At 35.1% G+C, this 22,789-nt stretch overlaps 1 protein-coding gene across 2 annotated transcripts in view; it reads left to right on the forward strand.

The window, feature by feature from the left end:
• Nucleotides 1-22,789, forward strand: part of AFTPH (aftiphilin) — a 60,444-nt gene that overhangs the window by 922 nt on the left and 36,733 nt on the right. For both annotated transcript variants that reach the window (XM_004691449.2, XM_004691450.2), the window contains exon 2: nucleotides 18,698-20,652. In XM_004691449.2, coding sequence (XP_004691506.1) covers nucleotides 18,730-20,652 — 1,923 coding nt within the window. In that variant the 5' untranslated portion in view covers nucleotides 18,698-18,729. The remainder of the gene's footprint in view (nucleotides 1-18,697; nucleotides 20,653-22,789) is intronic.

Here is a 22,789-nt window from a genome sequence, read left to right on the forward strand (position 1 = left end):
CCCCGCCATTAGGTTCGAAAAGTTGGACCATTATTCTTAAATCGCCTGCTTTGGCAGGTGCTGCGTCTTGCTTGGCAGGTGACATAGTGTAGAGTGAGTGGTGGTAGACTCCTTTTCTCCATTAGGAAAGTAGTCAGAGTGGCTAGGTTTTTTTCTCACCGAATTTGCGGCAGAGGGAAGGACTAACTCATGCCTGAATACTTTACTGGGGTACAAGGGGAGGCAAATGAAAGAAAAGCAATGGTTGCGTTTCAAAGTTCTCACTTTAGAATAAGAAGAGTAGAACTTTACTTTTGAACTTTTTCTTATCTTCCCTTTCACTGGCTACATTCTTGTATTTCCATTTGGTTTTGTTTTGGGTGGTGATATATACCTTAATCCTTGATGTTATTTAGTTGTTGCTTTTAAACTAACCTTTTAGATGTAGAGATATATGCTAAACTCTAGGGTAAGTTTATGTTGATATTACTTGCACAATTTACTACATATTATACGCCTTGCCGGCTTAAATGTTGGCTTTTGTAGTAGTCATTTTTAACTCTTTGAGAGGTATATGCAAAGTATGGTAATCTCAATTTTGTCCGTGAAGCTGTTTTCACATGAAATAAAAGATAGATCCTGTTTAAGCATGTATCCCAGTAAATTGCACCTAATAAGTGTTCTTTAGATCCCCTGTTTATGTATTAGATATATTCATTGATCTCCAAAGCATAGGTATACATTGAAATCTTTAAAAGCTCTTGCAGGAAATTAAGTAGAAACATAGGGCACTTATGTTTCTATGTTTTTGATCATTTGACCTAGAAACTATTACTAAAGTAAAGTCCATAGCCAAAGATAATCAATGTTTGTGTTAAATTTTGCAGAATCCAATTGTCTTTATGAAAATACTGTAATCTGTGTGAATCCTATTATAAAATATTTTGAATTTTAATTTGTTCTACTTATAATTAGCTAAAACCTAGTTTTAAAAAACTAGTGAAATTTGTATCAGATAATGCTTTCTGTTGTGTGAAATCTGCAGTGCTCCTTTACCAGTCTAAGAGGTGTTTGAATAGCATCTCATTGAGGATGATCTCCTTCCCCCCAACCCTGTTCCCCCAAAAAGAATACCAGTTACATATTCATAAAAGAATACCAGTTACGTATTTGGATATTTTAAAGCAGTCATAAATCATTTAAATCAAATGTTTATAGTCTCATTTAATATTCCCTACAATTTGTAATTGAAAATAGGCTTTTTCCCTCTTTTTTAGCACTGTCAATTCCTTTATAAGTAGCATGGTGAAACTTTCTAGCCTGAACTTCATGAGTATGTCTAGTTTTTACAGTTTTGAAAATATCTGTTACTGTATAGATTATATGCATCATTTAGGTAATCTTTTCTTAGTGATCATATACACACACACACACACTCTCAGGTTCTTTTACAACTTTATATGATAATTACTAACACTGATATACAGTACTTCCTGTGAGTCACAAACTTTACTGAATGATTTATATATATTAAACTCTTTATATTAGTATATATTAACTCATTAAATCTCAGCATTTCTGTAAACCATTAGCCGCAATTTTCAGAGAGGAAATTGAGGTACAGAGATGTTAATAACTTTCCTAAGGTCAAACAGCTAGTGAGTGACAGGATATATGATACCATTTTACAGTTTTAAAACATGCAAAACTATATAATGTATTTTCTGGAATTTATAGGATATGTAGCAAAGGTATAAAAATATGCATGAGAATGGTAAACATCAAATCAAGATAAAAGTTACCCCTGGAGAATGCTATAGCAGGACCCAGAGATTTCCAGTCATAACTTTAACTGTCATTGAAATAAATACGAAGCAGATTTGGTAAAAATTGAGATTTAATACAACTAGGTATTGGGTATTTGATCATTTGTTACATTCCCCTTCCACCAAAATTTTATTCTGTGCTTGAAATCATAATAAAATAAAAATATAAAGTATTATTCTGTCAGTATTATATGTTTAAGAAGAGGACAGAGGAGTTAGTGTTGTTTTGTGTTACTTTCCTCTTAAAATACAAGGAGTTTCTAACTTTAAAATATGTAAAAATTCTTGCCCTCTCCAACTAATTGATGCCAGCTATCTCAGTAACCTTGCATCATATTCATAGACTCTATTTCTGACTTTATGCTAAGATAGGGACTCATACTCCCTGAGAAAGTCAAAGGTCAGAGGAGAGGAAGCAAGGAAGCAAGGAAGTGGAAGTCATTGCTCATAGTTGGGAAGAAATGAAAAGGGATAAGAAATTTCCCACTCCATCCTATCAATTCTCAGTCATGACTACCCTGAATTCCAATTACAGTAAACCTTGTAAAGATAAATTGTCAATAAATTAAAGCTTGTCAGTGTGCTCAACGTTTAATTTATAAGCTCTATTTTGGTTAATAGTTTCCAGAGGAAAATTAAATAGTAAATTAAGTTATTTATATAAATACTTGTAATGTGCCATAAATGATTTCATCTAAATATCTGCTGACACCATGGTTTTCTCTTCCTTTCATTTACACAGCAAATATTTATTGCTACTTACTGTACATCAGGCAGGCCCTGTTCTAAGAGATACTGAAATGAACAAACCAAATTAGCCCTCATAGAACTTCAGTTTCATGCATGTGTATGTGTGTTTGCATGGGTGTTAGACAAATAGACGGCTGTTCAGTTTCGCAGAAGAAAAATAAAGTCAGTTTTGAGGAATAAGGACTACAGACAATTTTACCTTGATTCTGGAGTGGGAGATTGGTATTTTATGTATGATGGGACCAGAGATGGCTTTAGAACCTAAAGGAGGTGGGGGGAAATGAGGGGAAAAAAGGTGGAAGCAAAAGTTCGCCTGAGCTATTCGGGGAACTACAAGGGAAAGGTAGTAGATATGGCCAGAGTTAGAGGGCAAGGGTTATGTTGTAAGACTTTGTAGAAATTCTGACTTTGGCTTTTTACTGTGTGAGATAGAAGGCCATTCTAGGGTTTTTGAGTAGAGATGTGACATAATCTGAGTTTTAATAGGGTCTGTCTAGCTGCTGTACAGAAAAGAGAATATAGAAGTACAAGAGTGGAAATAGGAAGACTCCATTAGAGGGTAGTTAAAGTGACTAAGAGAAAGTAGTGACTTTGAACCAAGTAGTGACTTCGAACATAAATATATGTCCTACATTTTAACCAAACTGTGTTGTATGTCTTACTCTTCCTTGACAGTTAGCCCATACTTGATCTTTAGTGCCTGTCATTTCCTATATCAAATAGATGCTTTCCATTTCTAATTCATTCCTTTATGAAGCTTTTTTCTCTTTTTCACCATTCTTTCTGTTCCTAATCAATTGAGATCTTTTTCTTATAGTCACATTTTACTTGATGTTTATAATCTGTCCTGCAATAATTACTTTTACTATTTTCTTATTTTGATTCCCTAATTAGTTGTGAGCTGAAGGTTGTGACTCCCTTTACTGACTTCTTCCAGTTATATAGAATCTAGCACAGTAAGTAGTATTTTTATTTTTTAATTTTTAAGTCTTTTATTATAGAAGCATTCCAGGAACATTGTAGAAAATAGCAAGCCAAAAAAAAAAAAAAAAAAATCACATTCCCACTGCCCAGAGCTCTCCACTTTTAATAGTTTGGTGCATACCTTTATGTTTTTAATATATTAATGTCTGTCCCTTTTTTTGTTTTTAAACAAAATGAACTCATTGCAGACTTGTACAGGCCACCTTGTTTTAGTCAACCAAATTTCCTTTGCCATTTCAGAATATTTTCATCTAAATTTATATTCAAGGCCATATTCAAATTCTTCCACAGTTAATCCAGAAAGTTCCTTTTACAACTCATTTACCCAAATCAGCATCTATCCCATGTTACACTCTAGCTAAACTCATGAAAGGATATTTATTGTAGAGAAACTGGAACATGTGAGAAAGTATAAAAAGAACTGGTATACCCTTGATATCAGGGACCCATCTGTTTTAATGCCTGACACAGAGTAGCACTCAGTAAATATTTATTAAAAGTAATAAAAGAAAAATATATATCACTTGCTATGACATCACAGAGAGATAACTTAACATTTTGGTTTTCCTCCAGTCTCCCTCCCCCCATGAAAATGTGAGAAAACCATTTTACTTACTGTTGTGACCATTTCCTCACGTTATTGAATGTTTTAAAATATGACTTTTTAATGACTGTGTAGAATGCCATTCCATGAGTGTCAAGTTATTTTTGCTATTTACCATTGATTGTTTGGGACTTTACATATCATAAAAAAGCAACTTGGTAAACTAGTTTGTACTTAAGCCTTTGACTTTGTCTGGTTATTTTCATGGGACTGAGTCTTAGAAGGTGAGTTACGAAATCAAAAGGAAGAAGGTCAGTCGCTCTCTTAAGAAGTTATAATAGTTTTGTATGCATAAATATTTTTTTAAAGAGGTTATAATAAAATTTCTCCTCCCAGAAGTGATGGAGACGGCTTATCTTCCTATATCTCCTCCGATTATTTGGAAATATGTAATTTTTAAGTTGCTTACCTGAATTTTTATTTTGGATTTAGACTTCAGCAGTGTAAAATGTTTGCATAATTTATAGTCTGCTTTTTATTTTTTGTTTTTGAAGATTTAATAAAAGTGAAATGTATCCTTGTCTCATAGGGAGTTATTATTGCTTAACATCATGCTCTTTTAAAAATAACTGATCCTGTTAACTGGCTAAGTACAAAAAAATGCAATGTTATCTTCTAGAATTAATTTAGAGTTGATTGAAGACTAGTCTGGGAGACTAGTTAGATGATAATGGCAGCTTAGCTTAGCGCGGAGATCAGAGGAACTAGAAAAAGGTACAGAGATTTCAGAATTGAGTATGATATAAAAATTATTCTTTAAAGATAGTGAAGGGTAGGGAACTTTATTAAAGTTGGCTCTTAAGTTTCTGACTTAGTAACTGGGTGGATAGTGTGGCTATTTGTTAAGCAGGAAAGTCCCAGAAGAAGGAAGCCCAGTTTTTCAGAAGTCTTTGAGTTCTGTTCTTGTTCTGTTCTTGAGGTCTTTGAGGAACTCAAATGAGAGGACCAGTCGAATGTTCATGTGATTGGACTGGAGCTGAGGTTTGGGAGTAGGCTGTCAAGATAAATCTGGAAGCCCTAGAATGGCTAGTAATGTATTAACTGGGTCATACAGTTGAGGAGGAGAATTGAGTCAAAAGAGAGCTTGGATGGAACCTAGAAGAACTTACGCTACTAACTTGAAGATAATTAATACTAATGAGAAAATTTCAGTTTGTTTTGAAACATATATAAAAGTGAAAGTAAGGAATAAGTTAGATCAAATAAGTTAAATGTCTTTTTGACATATGTGTAATTGAGTAGATAATCTTACACAGGGCTTATATGATCACTTGCAAATATTTTTTCCTGCAGCAAAAAACTGGGTTTCTCTATTTCTCAAATGAGCTGAAAACAGTTAGGTATTGGGATTTTTGCTATATTGATTTAAGGATGGATAAATTATGTAAATGAGCTCTATAAATATTGAAGTGGTATATTTAAACCCATTTCTGATTTTTTTGACAAAGTAACTTAAAATAAAAATTGGTAACTTCAGCAATACGATAAAACGGAAGTACTTCATATCAAAAATTAGTATTAGTAGTGCATCACTACTGTTAGACTTGGTATTTTGGAGGCATTAGCTGGCATAGGAACAAGGAAAAACAGACATAAGAATTGGAAAGGAACAGACACCCCACTTGTTTATCATGTGATTGGATACCATACAACGACCAAGAACTTTCATTTATATTAAGAAATGTTAGAAAATGAAGTGGTGACCTCAGTAAACTCAACAACAAATATGAAATCCCTGTGTTGCCGACCAATTTGATTTTCTCATGAATGAAAATAACAAGCCTGGTTTTTGGTGAGAGCGGAGATCACTCCTTAGTCATTTTTTCTTATTCTTTAAAGGTTAATATAAGTGATAATTTTCAAAGCAAGACTTTCAAGAGTAGGATCTTTAATATTTGCATTTCTCTTAATGAGACCACAGTTTTTTAAATGGAGAATGAATGTATCTGCCTCACCCAACTCTCCCAACTGGGTATTTTGTTGTTGTTTTCTTCTTAGTTGTTTCTCTTAATTGTCTGGATGCAAAAATAGTAAATCTGGAGTATCCCAGACAAAATACTTCTGCTACAGTGACACTCAGACCCTGAAGCATTGATGAATTTTCTTAAGGCATTGGCTTAGTAACTTTTCTTTTAGGTAATGAATATGTCAATAAGAGATAGTTTAACTTTTTTTTTAATTTTTTTTTTTTTTTTTTTTTTTTTTTTTTTTTTTTTTTTTTTGCATAGAAGAACTGGAGTGTAGGCCAGAGGTTTTGGGGGTGGGGGTGGAGGATTGAGCAGATTGACCAGAGACAGAGTGGCTAGCAAAGCAAGTGGATTTACTGAAATATGCTGTTAAGGGGAGCAGCGGACAAGACAGGAGAGATTTGCTGCAAGAGGGTCAGCTCAATGGGCAGGGATGGAACTCAGGCCATGGTAGTACTGATACTTGAAACCTACCCACTAGGGAAGCCCCTAAATATTTTAGATAGCATCTTTATTCCTAACAGAAAAGAAAACATACCTAGAATGCAGGTATCAAATTAAAATTTTCTCCTACCTGAACCCAAACAATGTTTGAATATTCACTCCTTTTTGCTTACAATAAAAAATCACCAGCTCCTCTTATTCCTTTCATATTTCAGACTCATGCCTCTGTATTACAATGAGCCAGCAGATGAAACCTAGTATCATTAGGTTACATTGCAATGCAGATGTTAAATGTAACTAAAAAGTTCAGAATATAATCAGATTACCAGTGATATTGGTTTCTAGAAACAGAGAAAAAAACTGTTTGTTGCTGCTCTCATCTACTTATTTATTACTGCATTGGAAAATGATTAACTTTTATGTCCCCCCCCCAACAATTCTATAATGCACTTTACTGCATTATTACAAGTAAAGCTTCAAAAAGGGATAAACAGATTATTTCATGAACTTTCTTGTTAGAAGTAATAATTAAATATTTCTGAAAGGAAATTCCACAACTCTAAAGCTGTCTGAAATAGTTATTACTTAATCTGATTCAAGGATTTTGCAGTAATTTAAATTTGATCCTATTTCACTGATTTACCTGTATTTACTGTTTACTGTATTTACCAGTAAAGTTTAGAGACACCGTATTATCCCCAGAGTTATAAAGATCAATATTCTTATCCTGTAGAGCTAAACAATGGTTTTCAAATTTAGTTAACCACCAGACTCATCTTTGAAACTTTTTTTAAATGCAGATATTTAGATCCGCCTATTAAGAAAAGCTAAACTGGAAAACATAGGTTTTTAGTCTTCTTGGAGAGGAAAACATAAACAAATTTGATTTGCCTTGCTAAATGTAACAAAGGAGGTAGATAGAAAAGAATGATTAATTCAGATAAGCAGCAACCTGACAATGAAAAGAATATTAGCTTTAATGTTAGAGTTCTACTTTTGCCTATTTTGTGGGACATTGAATGCATTATTTGACCTGAGTCTGTTCCTTCATCTATAAAGTGGGTATTTGAAATTAGATTAGATAATTTGTGAATAAGCACTTTCCATAGTACCTATTAAATAATAACTTGATAAATATTGATGATCTCACTTCTCAGAAAACTTCATGCCAGCTAAGAACAGGAAATTAGAAGATAGGACATATGTAACACAATTTAGAGGTAACTAAATTAGTGGTACCTCTGGTAATTTAATAAGGGTACCTGTGGATGAACAGAGGGGTGGGGTGGGATGGGGTGGGTTGGGGGGATTGGAGGAGGGGTGAGGGTGGTGTTTGTCTGACTGAAGCAAAGTGATTTTCTTTAGCCTTGTCAGCCAAGATAAGAATTTTCAAGTAAACTGAAGCTAATTCTGGCCCAAAATTTGAGGCCCTGAAATATGGTGTTAGTTGTTGAATGTTAAAACAAATATAGTAATAAATGTTAAGGATTTAATTTGTGGAGAGGGAGTGGCATCTGAGGAACAATTAGGGGTAATACTTGGATTTTCAGATTTAGACTTGGAAGGTAGATGAATCTCTCAGAGATAATATAAGGGAAGCCAAGGCCTGAGGAACACAGGCATTCATAAAGAAAGCAGAAGAAACAGATCTATTGAAGAAGGAGAAAGAAAGGACAATATCAGGAGAAAATCAAGAAAGACCATCTTTCAAAAATGTTTTCTCACATGCAAATGTATTTTAGACAACTTTTCCTATTAGTAATACAGTTTTGTCTTTTTTAGTGGGTAAACTATTCTTTGTTGGTATATTTTAAGTTGCTTTAAAAAAAAACAGGGCTAATTTTTTTTAAGATTTATTTTATTTATTTATGCATACAAGAACTGGGATACAGCCAGAGGTCAGGGTAGGGAAGAGGATTCACCAGAGATAGAGTGGGGGGGGGAGCCAGAACAGGCAGATTGATGAAGTACACTACTGAAGTGAGCAAGACAGGAAACAACTGCTGTTCCACATGGGTTAGCTCCCTGACGGGGAATCGAACTCGTGCCTAACTTATGCCAAACTCATGCTGCAGTGGTTGGCGATAGCTTGATAGCACTGATACTAACCCTTGTGTAACTAAGAGGCCTTGTGTAACTAAGAGTTAATATTTTTGTGGAAGTATCTTTGCATACTGGTATGAATGCATCTGTAGACTACATTCTTACAAATGGAATTGCATAATCAAAAGAATATGCATTAAAATTTTCATTTATTACTAAAGTATATGGAGTATGTGTGCCAATATATATTCCCAGCAGTAGTATCTTAAATTTTATTCTTAAAGGGCTTGCTTCCTAGGTTGAGAGTAGTATCAATTTGAAAGATAAGTAGTATTTTAAAAGTTATGTAAAGTTAAAAGGAATGTTTTCATTTTTATCAGATTACTTGGTTCATTTAGTAATGTAATTTTAGAATGTATTTTGTCCTTGTTAGCACCAGATTAAGAAGGAATCTTTTTTTTTTTTTTTTTTTTAATGCTCTGTTCCCTCTTATATGCTGGAAGCAATATTCTGGTTTAGAGAAAGTGGCTCTGAAGGAAAGAGAATGATAGTATTATTTTAAGGTGGATTAAACTTTGAACAGAATGAACACCAGCATACAGTCCTTGCATGGTTGTTGATGTACTGCCATCACCAACACAAGTTCTGTGCTAAGACTATACAGAAATATTTTGAAGACAGTTTTTGCTTCTTGCAGCAAACTTTAAATAATGGCTTTATCATCTATAAAATGAGTTATTCTTGGAAAACATCATTGAAGAGTTGTTTTAGAAAATATTCAGAGTAGAAATACTGCATAATCTTTAAATTGCACTGCTTTCGTAGTTTAAAAATAAAAAAATACATAGACAGGCCCTCCCTGGTGGCGCAGTGGGTTAAAGCACAGCACTGAAAATCTGAAGCCACTTCCGCATGAGTTCAATTCCCGCCTGCCCCGGAGGAGACCACATGGCGAGCCAGACCTCTCCTGACCCGCCCCGCTGCTTCCCTCAGCAGTGTACTTCGTCGATCTGCCTGTTCTGCTCCCCACTCTGTCTCTGGTGAAGCCTCTCACCGCCCCTGAACCTCTGGCCTGTACCCCAGTTCTGTATGAATAAATAAATAAATCTTTAAAAAAAAAAATACATAGACATTTCACAGCTTGGGTTTTCTTTTTTTTTTTCTGTAATTACTGCTGTTCACAGTATATCAATGTACTGGTCATTACCTTTCTCTTGGTATACTAATAGTATTTGGGGGAAACTTTTTGTTTCAGTCATTTTCTCTAAATTTTTCAGTATCCCTTTTCTCAGACTTTTTTGTATTCTGGATTATGATCAATTTCTGGTTTATAAAACCAATCTAGGAAGTCACGATCAGCTTTTAGTAAAAAATGAAACACAGCCTCCCTGATAGCTCAAGGAGTTGTCCCAGTACAATGAAGCTATCAGCAGCCACTGCAGCATGAGTTCCATCCCTAGCCAGGGAGGTGACCCACATGGCATGGCAGATCTCTCCTGTCACTCCCCTTAGCAGTATATTTCAGGCATTTAACCTGTTCTGCTCCCTTCTCTGTCTCTGGTGAATATTCTCGCCCCCACACCTTTGGCCTACACCCCAGTTCTTGTATGTATAAATAAATAAAATAAATCTTTTTGAAACAACTTCTGATATCAAGAGTATACAGAAAGTAAAGGAATAGTGTTTGACAAAACTTTTTTTAAATGTATGTATGCATTGGGTCATTTTTCAAAATGTATTTTTCTGTGTATTACAGAGGGGGAAAGTTTGAAAACCACTGCTTTATATGTCAAACTAATTGGCAAATTTCTAACCAGAGATATCTGGTACATTGCAAATAATAAATTTTGTGTGTATATTTTTTTTCCTTCTTACCTTTTGCTTTCCTACCTCTTAGGAGAAAGTAAAACTTTAAACTAAACACCATTAAGAGGTCAACCAACTAGAACTCTATTTGCTTTGGGAATTCCTCCCATAGTTTCTATGAAGTTGTTAGCCTAGGTACACCTGCTGTGGCATTACCTGTATATATGCCTCACCCTTGACACTCAGCCTCATGAACAGTCTTTTGGTATGTGGTATATTTGACTTTTTAGATATATACAGCTTTTGTTCTATGATAATTTCTTCCCAAGAATGTCATTTTATGTAATTGTGGATAACTTTTGCCTGTTTTAAAACTTGGTTCATTTTCTGTCACTTCATAGCTTTAGGACATCTTTTTCTCAACTGATGGATGGTTAGGTGACATATTTAAGTAAAAGTAATAGCATTTGGCAAAAACATAATTTATGGGGTAAATCTGTCATTATATAGGTCATATATTAATTACAAACTTGGGAGTTTAAGATTATCTAGGACATGTCTGCTTCCTTTTTTATTAATTCACACAGTTAAATTCTAACTGCATGTGGTTGCAGTTTTGTAACCTTTTCTCTTAAAAGGTAAGCTTTTATGGGTAGTCTTTTGTAATCTAAAGAATAGCACTGTCAGGAAGGACAGCTGCCCAGGGCCCACCAGGTCTCATATTTTAGTTGCACACTAGAGTATTGTCTTTACTTTTGAAATTCCACAAACTAGACTTTTTTTTCCAGAAACTCCAGGCTTTTGAGGTTTAATACATCAGTCTTGACCAGCATGCTAATTTAAAACTTTGCAGCAAGAAATTTCTTTCAAAGCATGTCAGCTATTCATGTCAGTTGATTGCAAAATCTGTGGGAAAAATTTACATGAAGTATCAAAGAAAGTTGCTGAGAGCAGAGAACAAGAGCAAGGGAAATTAGTTACACTCTCCACAGTAGCATTAAACTTGTGTGACACTAGTTGACATCTCCACTTTTGCTGAAAAACTGCCTCAAATTGAAGCAAATAATTCATCTTAGCTAGTCTGTTAAAAGCACACTGACATTTTTTTCTTCCTTTGAATATTTCTGTTTCCTGGTCTGCTTATGTAAGTGCTACCCCTCTCAATATATTTTTCAGACTGCTTGCAGCACAAATGATTGGATTTTTTGTTTTCTTTCATGTGTCCCATTTCAGACCAGCCTTTTTCATATCACACTTACTTAACTTGGTTAAACTGGGGCAGTTTCTAACTTATTTGGTAGTGCACTAAGACATCAGAGTTGAAGGTATAGGAGGCAGCATTTCAAGAGTAATCAGTGGACAGTATAGAGAAGATACCCGGTGTCAGGCGATCAGGAGTTAAAGGGAAGTTAGTTTTTGCTCTATGCCCTTCTATTTCTTTTGAATTGTTAGCTGTGTTACCTATCTTAAGAATAAAAAAAAATACATTTTTTAAATTTTAAGTAAAATTAAATTGGGGAAAAAAGAATGGTCAGCAAGAATAATGTATTCAGTTGCTACTGTAAGCCAGGCCTCAGGCATGCATGGTCAGCAACAGAGACTGTAGCCTGCCTACGTTGTCTTTTAAGCTCAAGTAAAGTAACTTTTGCAAGAGAGGTAGAGTGATAGAATGGACATCAAATTATGTTGGCTTGAGTGACTGGGAGTTTTGGAAGTAGAGATAATGAATATACCAGTCCCCTTCAAGAAGTTTGATAGTGAGGAGGAGGAGAGCTGCACAAGCACAGAAGGGAGTTGTTTTGTTTTGCTCCAAAGAAGGAAGAGTCTTGCCAATGCTAACTTGAAGACGCAACCCCTTGACCAAGAAGAAAATAGGCTCTCAGGTTATCTTTAAATAATATTGTGGATGTAAGCAAGATTTTAGTACAGGACCATGAACTCAAGATCCTATTATTAGATTCTATTTTCACTGTAAAGTTTCGAGAATGTTGTGGGGATGCGGGGGAAGACTAGAGTAGCTAATTAATTCTGCCACCATATAATAAGAATAGAGAGTTTGGGGCGTGGTGGGGGGAATATTTTCAGAAAGCTAATAAATTTATCCTCCTTGCTACTTCTCTTTTATTACCTTTGTTATCAAGGGGTAGACATGTCATTTATTCATTTTCATATTGAACTAACTTTTGGGAAAAACAGCTGGTAAACTCTCCAATATTATCATTAAGATAATGAGTTAAAGGTAAAACTATTTGTTTTTATATTTACCTTGTTTAATTTTTACTGCAAAACCATACTACACAAGTAAAATACTTTGTGGATTTGCACAGAAGGTTAAAATATATGGTAAAAGAAATGTTCTTTCATAGATTTTGAGAACACCAACTTCTATAACTCTTGATGTTTAGCGTCATTCACCGAAGGATGAAGGTGTGTTGTGGCTCCGGTGATTTAACGTATATGATATTTGTACTTTTGTGAAATTCTTATTGACAGGAAGACAGAAAATATGGTTGTCATTTCTGGCAGTTTGGCCTTTTGATTGTGATAAACTTGGGTATAAACATATGTTGCTGTTTATTTTCATTGTTTACTACATCTAGTAGTAGGTACACTAACTTTGAAAGAAGAGATTCACTTGTTGGCATTGGCTTTATTGCTTCCTCTTAGCTTGTATACATCCTTTTTCCCCTTCCAAATTACCAAGGAAGGATTAAAAACTTTTTTCTGAACAACTGAGAAATCTTTTAGGGGGAATTTTTATAATTCTAATGTTTGCTGCCAGTTATTCCTGCAATACCACTTTTCAAATATTTATTTAGCTTGTGACTTACAGTAATTATATTGCTGTAAGGGGTAATTTGACCCCTCAAGCTTTTATTTATTCATCTGTAAAATAAGGATGATAATCCCTACCTCATAACATATTGGGAAGATTAAATAACGTAAGGTAATTCAGGAATGCTTTTCTCAGAGTATGAACACACAGTAAGCACTGAATAAATACTAAATGTTGATGTTGATGTAAGCAGAGTTTAAAAGCACATGGAATATACTATTTATTTGACAAATGTTTTAAGTAACACTGCATATTAATATGTACTTGATGATGTAATCACATATTGTACCATTGATGTCTATGACTTAAGTTTTTGTTTTTGAATTGACAAGTTGGACAGATTCATTGGAAATTTTATTAAGTAGCCTTAAAGTTTATAGCCCCCAATGTGCTATTATGCTAAGGACAGAGCACTCAAAAAGAGAAAATAAAATGATCATTTTGTAGGTTTAAAATGTTAGAGGCATGAAAACTTTTGCGACCTCACAGTCCTATCAACTGTAGATGCATTCAAAAACAAAAAGCTGACTGAAATCCAAATCTTGATATAACTAAAAAGAAGGGCTCTTCTGTTTTTTTAAATGACTTGATGATTCTTTAGCAGTAATGTAAGCTGGGTAGATTCATGACAGTACATTTTTATAGTATTTCCCATGAGGATATTACAGTAAAGATTTGAATAATTTTATCTACAGTAAGATCAGCGAAGTTTGTGATACAAACTGATGTTGTAAATTCTTTATGTAACATTTTTATTCATTTTTCTAAAGAAAATACACATTTTTCCCCCTTTGCTTGTCCAAATGACTTAACAAGTGAGACTAATTCAGTCATGAAACCATCATGCCTACTATTTGTGTATACTATGGCTTGAATTTTTCCTAAATACCCCCATAACTTGTTTACTGCTCTCTTGTCAGGTCTTGGAATAAGCAGTTAAAAAAACTGCAAGTTTAACACAAACAACCCCTGACCCCCGCCCACACACACGGGCTTGTTCAGGCTATAAAGAAATTGGACTGATTGAGGCTCTTGGTGGATGGAGTAAGTAGTTTATTAAGAAAATCAAGAAACAGTTATTGAGGTTTCCATGTGTTAGGCACAGTATTAAAGTAATTTGTGTATCCCATTTTCTTTTTTCTGTTAAATAAGAATAATTATTTAAATTTGCCTAAATCAGGCATATGTCAGCTCATTGTCAAATAATATTTTAGTTAACAAATAACACTTAGCAGAGGGCTTCCCTAGTGGTATAGGGGTTAAGTCTCAGTACTATCTCACTGTCACTACTGCAGCCTGAGTTGGATCCCAGGGAGCTGACCCACATGGTGCAGCAGATCATTCCTGTCTTGCCTGCCTCTCTCCTCAGAAGTGTATTTTAGTGGATTCTTCTTCTCTGGTGACTCCTCTAAAAATCAGTTCACCCACCCAACCCTGCACCTCTTGCCTATACCTCAGTTCTTCTGTGCATAATTAAGCTTTTTTTTTTTTAAATACAATACTGAACACATTTCATTGAGTTGGCCTGGACACAAGAATTTTCTATAAAACTTTGGGCTCCCTTCACACTGGTTGACGTTCTTGACTGCAGCTTTGAAGCAAGAGCATTATCTTAGGTTCCTGAAGGATGACTTGGGCCAGCACCAAGACCTACAAGAGGGCAATGTACAGCCCAGGTATCTTCCCATTAATAGATTAGTTTTAGAAAAATGGAGATATCTGTAACCTGAGACTGTAGTAGAGCCTGTTTGTGTCATCTAGAAGAGTATCTTGCCAAAAATAAGTCAGGAAAAATACAAATGTACTTTTGTATTGTTAATTTAGTTACAAAGTTCCTGATTCAGATTATTTTTATTTGTCTTAACATGGAGTTTGAAGTAGGCCTTGAACCAGCAACATTCTCCTTTTTCAAATAATGAAAAGTTTTAGAAAAAGCAATGTTAACCACAAGAGATTCTAATAGAAAGAAACAATACAGATAGTTCTTTAAAAATAAAATAGTATGGGAACATTTCAATACTTTACGAAGTAGTTTGACAGCTTTTCACAAAACTACATGTGTATGGGACCCAGTAATTACACTCTTGGCCATTTATCCCAGATAAATCATAATTTCTCTTTCCACATAAACCTATACACAGATGTTCCTAGCATCTTTACTATACTATTATTAGATGTTGTTGATGTGTTGTATATAAAATTATTTGTAATGCTAAAATATTATAAACCGCCCAAATATCTTTCACTTGGTAAATGCTTGAGCAAATTGGTATGTCATCAAAGGGATAATCTGTTGTTACATGCAGCAACCAGGTTGGAACTTAGGAATGTAACAACTGAATGAAGAAGTCAGTCTCTAAGGTTATATGCTGTATGACTTTACTTGCATAACACTTGCATTTACAAAACTGTAGAGATGGACAACAACAGGTTGGAAGTTGCCCACAGATGGGAATGAGTGAAGAGTGGGGGACAGTTCTGTACATTCATAGGAATGATGGTTATATAGATCTGTATGTAAGATAAAATTGGTTTTTTTTTTTTTTTTACACCTTACAAAAATCTGTTGACTTTGTAGTAAATATTTTCCTCATGGATGTAACTTGGCAAATATGCATTTTAGGAAGTATTAATTCATTGCTTATGAGCTAGAATTTGGTTGCTAATCCTCCCTTTGCTTCTTTTTTTAAGATTATTTATGCATACAGAACTGGGGTACAGGCCAGAGGTGCAAGGATAGTAAGAGGGTTCACCAGAGACAGATTAGGGAGCAGAACAGGCCCACTGACAAAGTACACTGCTGAGGGTAGTAGCAGGTAGGTCAGGAGATATCTTCTGTGCTATGTGGGTCACCTCCCGGGAAGGGGAATGAACTCATGCTCAAGTGGCTTTAGCTTCTCAGTGCTGTGCTTAACCTGCTGTGCCACCAGGGAAGGCCCCCTCCCTTTACTTTTAATGTTAGGTCTGTCTTATAACAGTTTTGACAGTGTAGTACAGAGGAACAACAACCCAGACATACACATTCCACTTAAAAATTAAATTAGTGGGCTAGGGAGAATTATTCAAATAAACAGTTTTAAGATAACTCTTGGCTGTTCAGGAAAAAAAAAAAAAACACCTAGACATTTACTTTAGGTCACAGGCCAACATAAGTTCTAGAGATACTAAAATTTTTTTAAGCCTCTAATAGTAGAAAAATGTAAGTGAATATTTATTAAATCTTAGCCTTATATGATAACAAAATAAAAGGTTAAAATTAAAGACCAATTGTTTTGACTCTTTACAACCTAGGAAGAATAGTTTTGCAACATTTTTTAGCATTAAACACATACTTCCTAGGTGACCCAGCATTCACAATCTGGTTATTTTTATTTTAGAGAAATGAAAACTCATGTTCATGTAAACAATTAATATGGGCCCTCCCTGGTGTTGCAATGGGTTAGGACACAGCACTGCAAGCTAGTGGCATCCATTTTACTGCAAGTTAGATCCCCTGCCCCAGAGGTGATCCACATGGCGCAGGGGCCTCTCCTGTCTCACCCGCTGCTCCCTTCAGTAGTATACTTTGTCGGTCTGCCTATTCTGCTCCCCACTCTGACTCTGTTGAATCCTCTCACCACCCCTGCATTTCTAGCCTGTACCCTAGTTCTGTATGCATAAATAAAATTTAAAATCTAAAAAAACAATTGGTACACAAATGTTTACCAGAAAATAACGTAAATGTTCTATATGGAGTAAATGGAGAAACAAGCTAGTATCTCTATACAGTGGAATACCACTTAGTAGTTGAAGGGGATGAACTATTGATACTTACATAGATCATGAGGGTAGTTTACTGAGTGAAAAAAAAGTCAACTTCAAAGAGTTACATTTTATATGATTCATTTACAGCGTTTCTTACAGTTTGTCAAGATACAGGATTTAGGGAAGTATCTGACTTATGTTGTGACTATGGTGACTTGGGGGAGTTTCTTAATATTTATAGAACGTTCTTTCCCAACTGTAGTGACTATTAAGTGAATCTAATTTATTAAGTAAAAGAAGCCAGTCACATAGTATATATTCACTACAGAGTGTATGATTCTGACTATTTGACATTCTGGAAAGGCAGAAATATGGAGACAGTACAAGATCAGTGGTTGCCAGGGGTAGGAGATAGGTAGGAATTAACTGGTGAAACAGAGCATTTTTTGAGCAGTGGAAATACTCTGTGTGATAGATAATACACCACACTTATGTCTTTATACATTTGTCCAAACTCATACAGAGTATACTACTAAGAGCTACCCTGATAAACTTTGGACTTTGATAATAATGATGTATCAATATAGATTTATCACTGCAACAAATATACCACTCTGGAGGATGTCCTTAAAAGGGGAGGCTGTGGGTAGGGGGCATTTAAGGGAAGCACTCTACTCTCCATTTACTCAATTTTACTGTGAAGGTAAAACTGCTGTAGATTATAAAATATTTTTTTAAGATTTATTTATTTATTCATACAAAACTGGGGTACAGGCCAGAGATGTGGAGGGTGAGAGGATTCACCAGAGACAGAGTGGGGAGCAGAACAGGCAAATCAACGAAGTACACTGCAGAGGGGAGCAGCGGGCGGGTCAGGAGAGGTCTGCCGTGCCATGTAGTCACCTCCGGGGCAGGTGGGGATCCAACTCATGCAGAAGTGGTTCTAGCTTCTTAGTGTTGTGCTTTAGCCCACTGTGCCACCAGGGAGGGCCGATAATAAAATATTAAAGCAAAAAAAATTTTTTTTTACTTGGATTAGAAATAAACAGTAAAAGGGAAAGTAGAATTACTAGAGATAAAATTTTCATGTCTTTTTAAATAAATAACTCATACAGACCCATAAGGCAAACCCTAAGTTCTCAGTGAACTTGACAGAGAGCTTAAGAGAATAAGGAAGTGTCCCAAGAAAGAATTTTATAAATATATTTGTACATTGGGTCCCTCCCTGGTGGCACAGCGGGCTAAAGCACAGCACTAAGAAGCTAAAGGCACTTCCGCATGAGTTCGATCCCCGCCTGCCCGGGAAGAGATCCACATGGTGAGGCAGACCTCTCCTGACCCGCCAGCTGCTCCCCTCAGCAGTGTACTTGGTCGTTCTGCTCCCCACTCTGACTCTGGTGGGTCCTCTCACCCTCCTCATCTCTGGCCTGTACCCCAGTTTTGTATGAATAAATAAATCTTTAAAAAAAAAAGAAAGAAAGAAAGAAAAAATATATATATTTTTGTACATTCAATTTGTAGAAATTTTCTGGAATCCCCAGACTCAGTAATGTGCTACTTTTCTTTTTGCATATATATTATAGCTGTGTAAAGTAGTATCACTTAAGGGAATGATAATTTGACAGTACAGAACACTGTAAATTTGTATTATTTTTAAAGTAGCTTTGAGAGAATTTTGAAAGACCTTGTTAACATGTGATCCTTTTTTTAACAGGTGTAAATTAATTATCTGAAAGTAATTGAGCGATGGAGCCAGACATCATTCGAATGTACTCTTCATCTCCACCACCACTAGACAATGGAGCTGAGGATGATGACGAAGATGAATTTGGGGAATTTGGTGGGTTTTCAGAAGTTAGCCCCTCTGGTGTAGGGTTTGTTGATTTTGATACACCAGATTATACTCGTCCCAAGGAAGAATTTGTACCTTCAAACCATTTTATGCCAATTCATGATTTCTCAGAAGATGTAGATAGCCTTACAAGCTTTAAATCCATTAAAAATGGTAATGATAAGGACATCACTGCTGAAATTTCTTCTGTGAAAGAACAGTCTGATGTTTTACTTTCAACCACCAGCAAAGAAATAATATCATCTAAAACTTTAGATACTTCTGTTGATGGTATGGAAAGTTCAGTAGATTTAAATAAAACAGTGGAGCAGAGACAGAATATTGAAACATCTGAAAGTTTCTGTCCAGGAGATTTTAGAACTGATATGAATGTTCATCAAACCAAGCAGTTAGAGAGCTGCAATGGTGAAAAGCCTCCTTGTCTGGAGATTCTAACAAATGGGTTTACAGTGTTGGAAACTGTAAATCCTCAGGGAACAGATGATCTAGACAACGTAGCTGATTCAAAAGGACAAAAGCCTCTTAGCATTCATAGTACTGAATATAATTTAGACCACACACCTAGGCCTACTGAGGAATTTGCAGATTTTGCCACATTTTCAAAAAATGAGAGGATACAACTAGAAGAAGTAGGATGTGTAGTTTTAAATGACAGAGTTGCCCTAACCATTCAGGAAAATGGTAAAATTAATAGAGTCAGTGAACTGAATTCTGTAAAAGAAGTATCTTTGGGTAAAAGCATTGTCAATAAAGGAGACACTGATGGAGAGGAGCAGCCTTGTGTTTCAGAAGTAAACATGAGTAACAGCAGTTTCGGTACTGAAAAACAAGGCCTTCCAACATTGCAACCGGATGAATTTCTGAATTCAGGCATCCAATCAAAGGGTTGGAGTTTGGTGGACTCAGTTGATAATTCAAAAACCAATAAGAGCGAAGAATGTAAAACTGAGGAAAAACTTGACTTATTTACTCCTAAATGTTCAGGCTTATGTGTGGATGCAATTAAAACTTCTGATGCTGATGATGAAGGTGGTTCTTCCAAAGAAGAAAATAGAAATTTTATTAATTCCCAGAACCCCAGTATTGACCCCACAGAAGAAAGTGTTTTGGATGATTCTATAAGTGTAAAAAATGATGATAGTAGTAACGACTTTGTGACTTGCAACAATACCAACGAGGATGATTTTGGTGACTTTGGCACAGCTAGTGGCACAACTCCACCTTTTGTTAGTGGTACTCAAGACTCAATGAGTGATGTCACTTTTGAAGAATCCTCAGAGCACTTTCCACATTTTGGTGAACCGGGTGATGACTTTGGAGAATTTGGGGATACAAATGCTGTTTCTTGCCAAGAGGAAATTATATTTACTGAGTCAGATCTAAACCAGACTTCTGAGAGCTTATCAGAAGGATGTAAATTGGCAAGAAAGTCTACTGGGACAGGCACTGAACCTCTGTCAGAACTGAAAATTGGGCAAGAAGGTGAGTTTGGAGATTTTGATTCTGTGCCAAATACTCAAGATGACTGTAGTACTTTCCAGGACTCTGATGATTTTGCAGACTTCAGTTCGGCTGGTCCTAGCCAAGTTGTAGATTGGAATGCTTTTGAAGATGGGCAGAAAGATAGTTGTTCTTGGGCTGCTTTTGGAGACCAACAGGCTACTGAATCTCATCATCGAAAGGAGGCCTGGCAGTCACATAGGACAGATGAAAAGATTGATACTCCAGGAACCCCCACAATGCACCGCGTCCCTCTGACAACTCCCAAAGGAGCAGTTGTTGGTGACCATTTACAAGAATCAGCCACTTCAGTTCAGGTACTTAGCAACTTTATCTATTTTATATAACACTAATTGCTATGGTAGCTGCTTATTCAGCTTTTCAAAAAGTATTTTTAAATTGGGTGCCTGTTAACTGAAATATATAATGTTTGCCTGATTTGTGGACTGTATTTTGTCTCCAGATCTGTGTTAATGCTTGGTCTCAGTGAGTTTCTTTAATATTTACAGAAATTCATCAGCTTGATTTTGTTGGTGTCAATTAATGCCACTTATGTAAAAGATTCATGAATTAATGAACTGTCCCATTGAATGCTTCAGTTTTTACCTTTACAATAATTTTAAAAGAATTAAACTGAGATTTTGAAGATGTTTTAAAGCCCCAGAAAGTAATCTCTCTTAATTTTGTCTATGAAAGACCTAAGAAACTTCAATACAGTTTGATTGCAGAAGAAAGTGAGCAGAATTTGAAACCTCAACTTGTACTGCAGAAAATGATAGAATTTGAAAAAGACAAACTTGGACCTTATAAGTAACACCTGCTAAAACATCTGGGATGGTGCAGGTGTGAGTGTGATGGATTTAAGCTTTGGACCTAGAATAAAAAACAGTCATAGATTAACTTATTATGCTTGTATTTACTAAAATTTCTAGCATATATAAATTTATATTTACTCTTCTTGGGAGTACATATGTCAAAGAGAGTATCTTTTCCTGCAAGTCATATAATTGACCCTTTCCTGGTATAGACTTCTTCAGAGAAGAAAATTCTAAGATTTATTTAGATCTGAAGTAGCCCCTAGTGATATCCAGGTTATTCCCCAGTCCTAAGTTATACCCTTGTATATAATTTATTTTTCCTCAACTTCGACCCCAGGAGTGTGAAAGAAAATATTCCCTTAAAAATCACTACTTTTTATTGACAGTTTATGACTGTATCACTTGATGCATAGGCTTATTTTAAAGATACTGAGAATAAAACCATAATCTACAAATTTTTCTCCATTTATCTTTTTCTAAGCAAACCATTTTCAATTGAAAATAATTCCAGAGTCTGAGTATAAATTGAAGTGGTTCTACATCATTGCTTTGATATCTTTGATATATTAAGATATTATAGAAATTATGGTATTACCAGACAGTGTGCATAGCTAATCACTTTTCATTTGACTTTGAGTATCTGATGAGTTTAATTTGCTAATTCAGTTACTACATGGTTTGGCTAATGTGTATTACTCCTATTAAGTAATTTATTAGTGAGGCAGAAGCTTGCAATTTTAAATGAGGGAACTAATTATGCAATGCAAAGTGAAGACCGATGGTTTTGACCTAATCCTCTCCTGACTTACTTTCATCTTATTACAATATAGGGTGACACTGGTATTGGATAATACTCATTTTATAGCATTTGAACTTCTAACATCATGAGATAATGAATTTTTAAAACTACAGCCACTTCAAAAATATTGTACATTTAAAGTTACTTTAAATCTTGTATTATTTTGATAACTAGATATAGGAGATAATAAAGCATAGGGGTTTTATAGAATATTCCAAATCTAAATTTGAATCTTAACTCAGTCTCTGGTAAGCTTGATGATTTTGGACAAGTTGCTTCTGAACTCAGTTGTCAGTAAAAAGGAGATAATATCTACCTCAAAGGACTTTTTTAAAAATAAATAATGATAAATGTTTAATGTGTGAAAATAATAGAAGAATTTTGTACTATGATTCTATCTGTTTAAAAAAAATGTATAGGTGTGGCAAGATTTCCTAATATTTGTTTGACTCAGTACTCAGGCATTTTATTTTTGCTGAATGGGTTATGCAAAATGAGTGTAATTTAGAGATGGATGTTGGGAAGGAGGAACTACTAGAAGGGGCTGAAAGAGCAGGAAGGAAGGAAGTGGAGTAGGGAAATAGGTGCTGTTTGCTGAGTAATTGACTGAGTTAGAAATAGCTTCCATTTTTATCCTGTTGTTATGAAAGAATCTGCAGTTTCTTCCTATTTTAGATCCTGCTGGAAAGTACATTAATTTATAGCTCTAGGAAAAAATTAGATTTATTAATGTCTCAAAATGTTTCTCATACTCACTACATTGTTGGGGACAGAACAGAAGTTCTCACATATTCATGACAATACACATTAGGTTTTTAATGATAAAACTTCAGGTTG

Source organism: Condylura cristata, unplaced genomic scaffold (genome assembly GCF_000260355.1).
Source record: "Condylura cristata isolate star-nosed mole 26May11 unplaced genomic scaffold, ConCri1.0 scaffold00031, whole genome shotgun sequence".
In the NCBI taxonomy this organism is placed as follows: domain Eukaryota; kingdom Metazoa; phylum Chordata; class Mammalia; order Eulipotyphla; family Talpidae; genus Condylura; species Condylura cristata.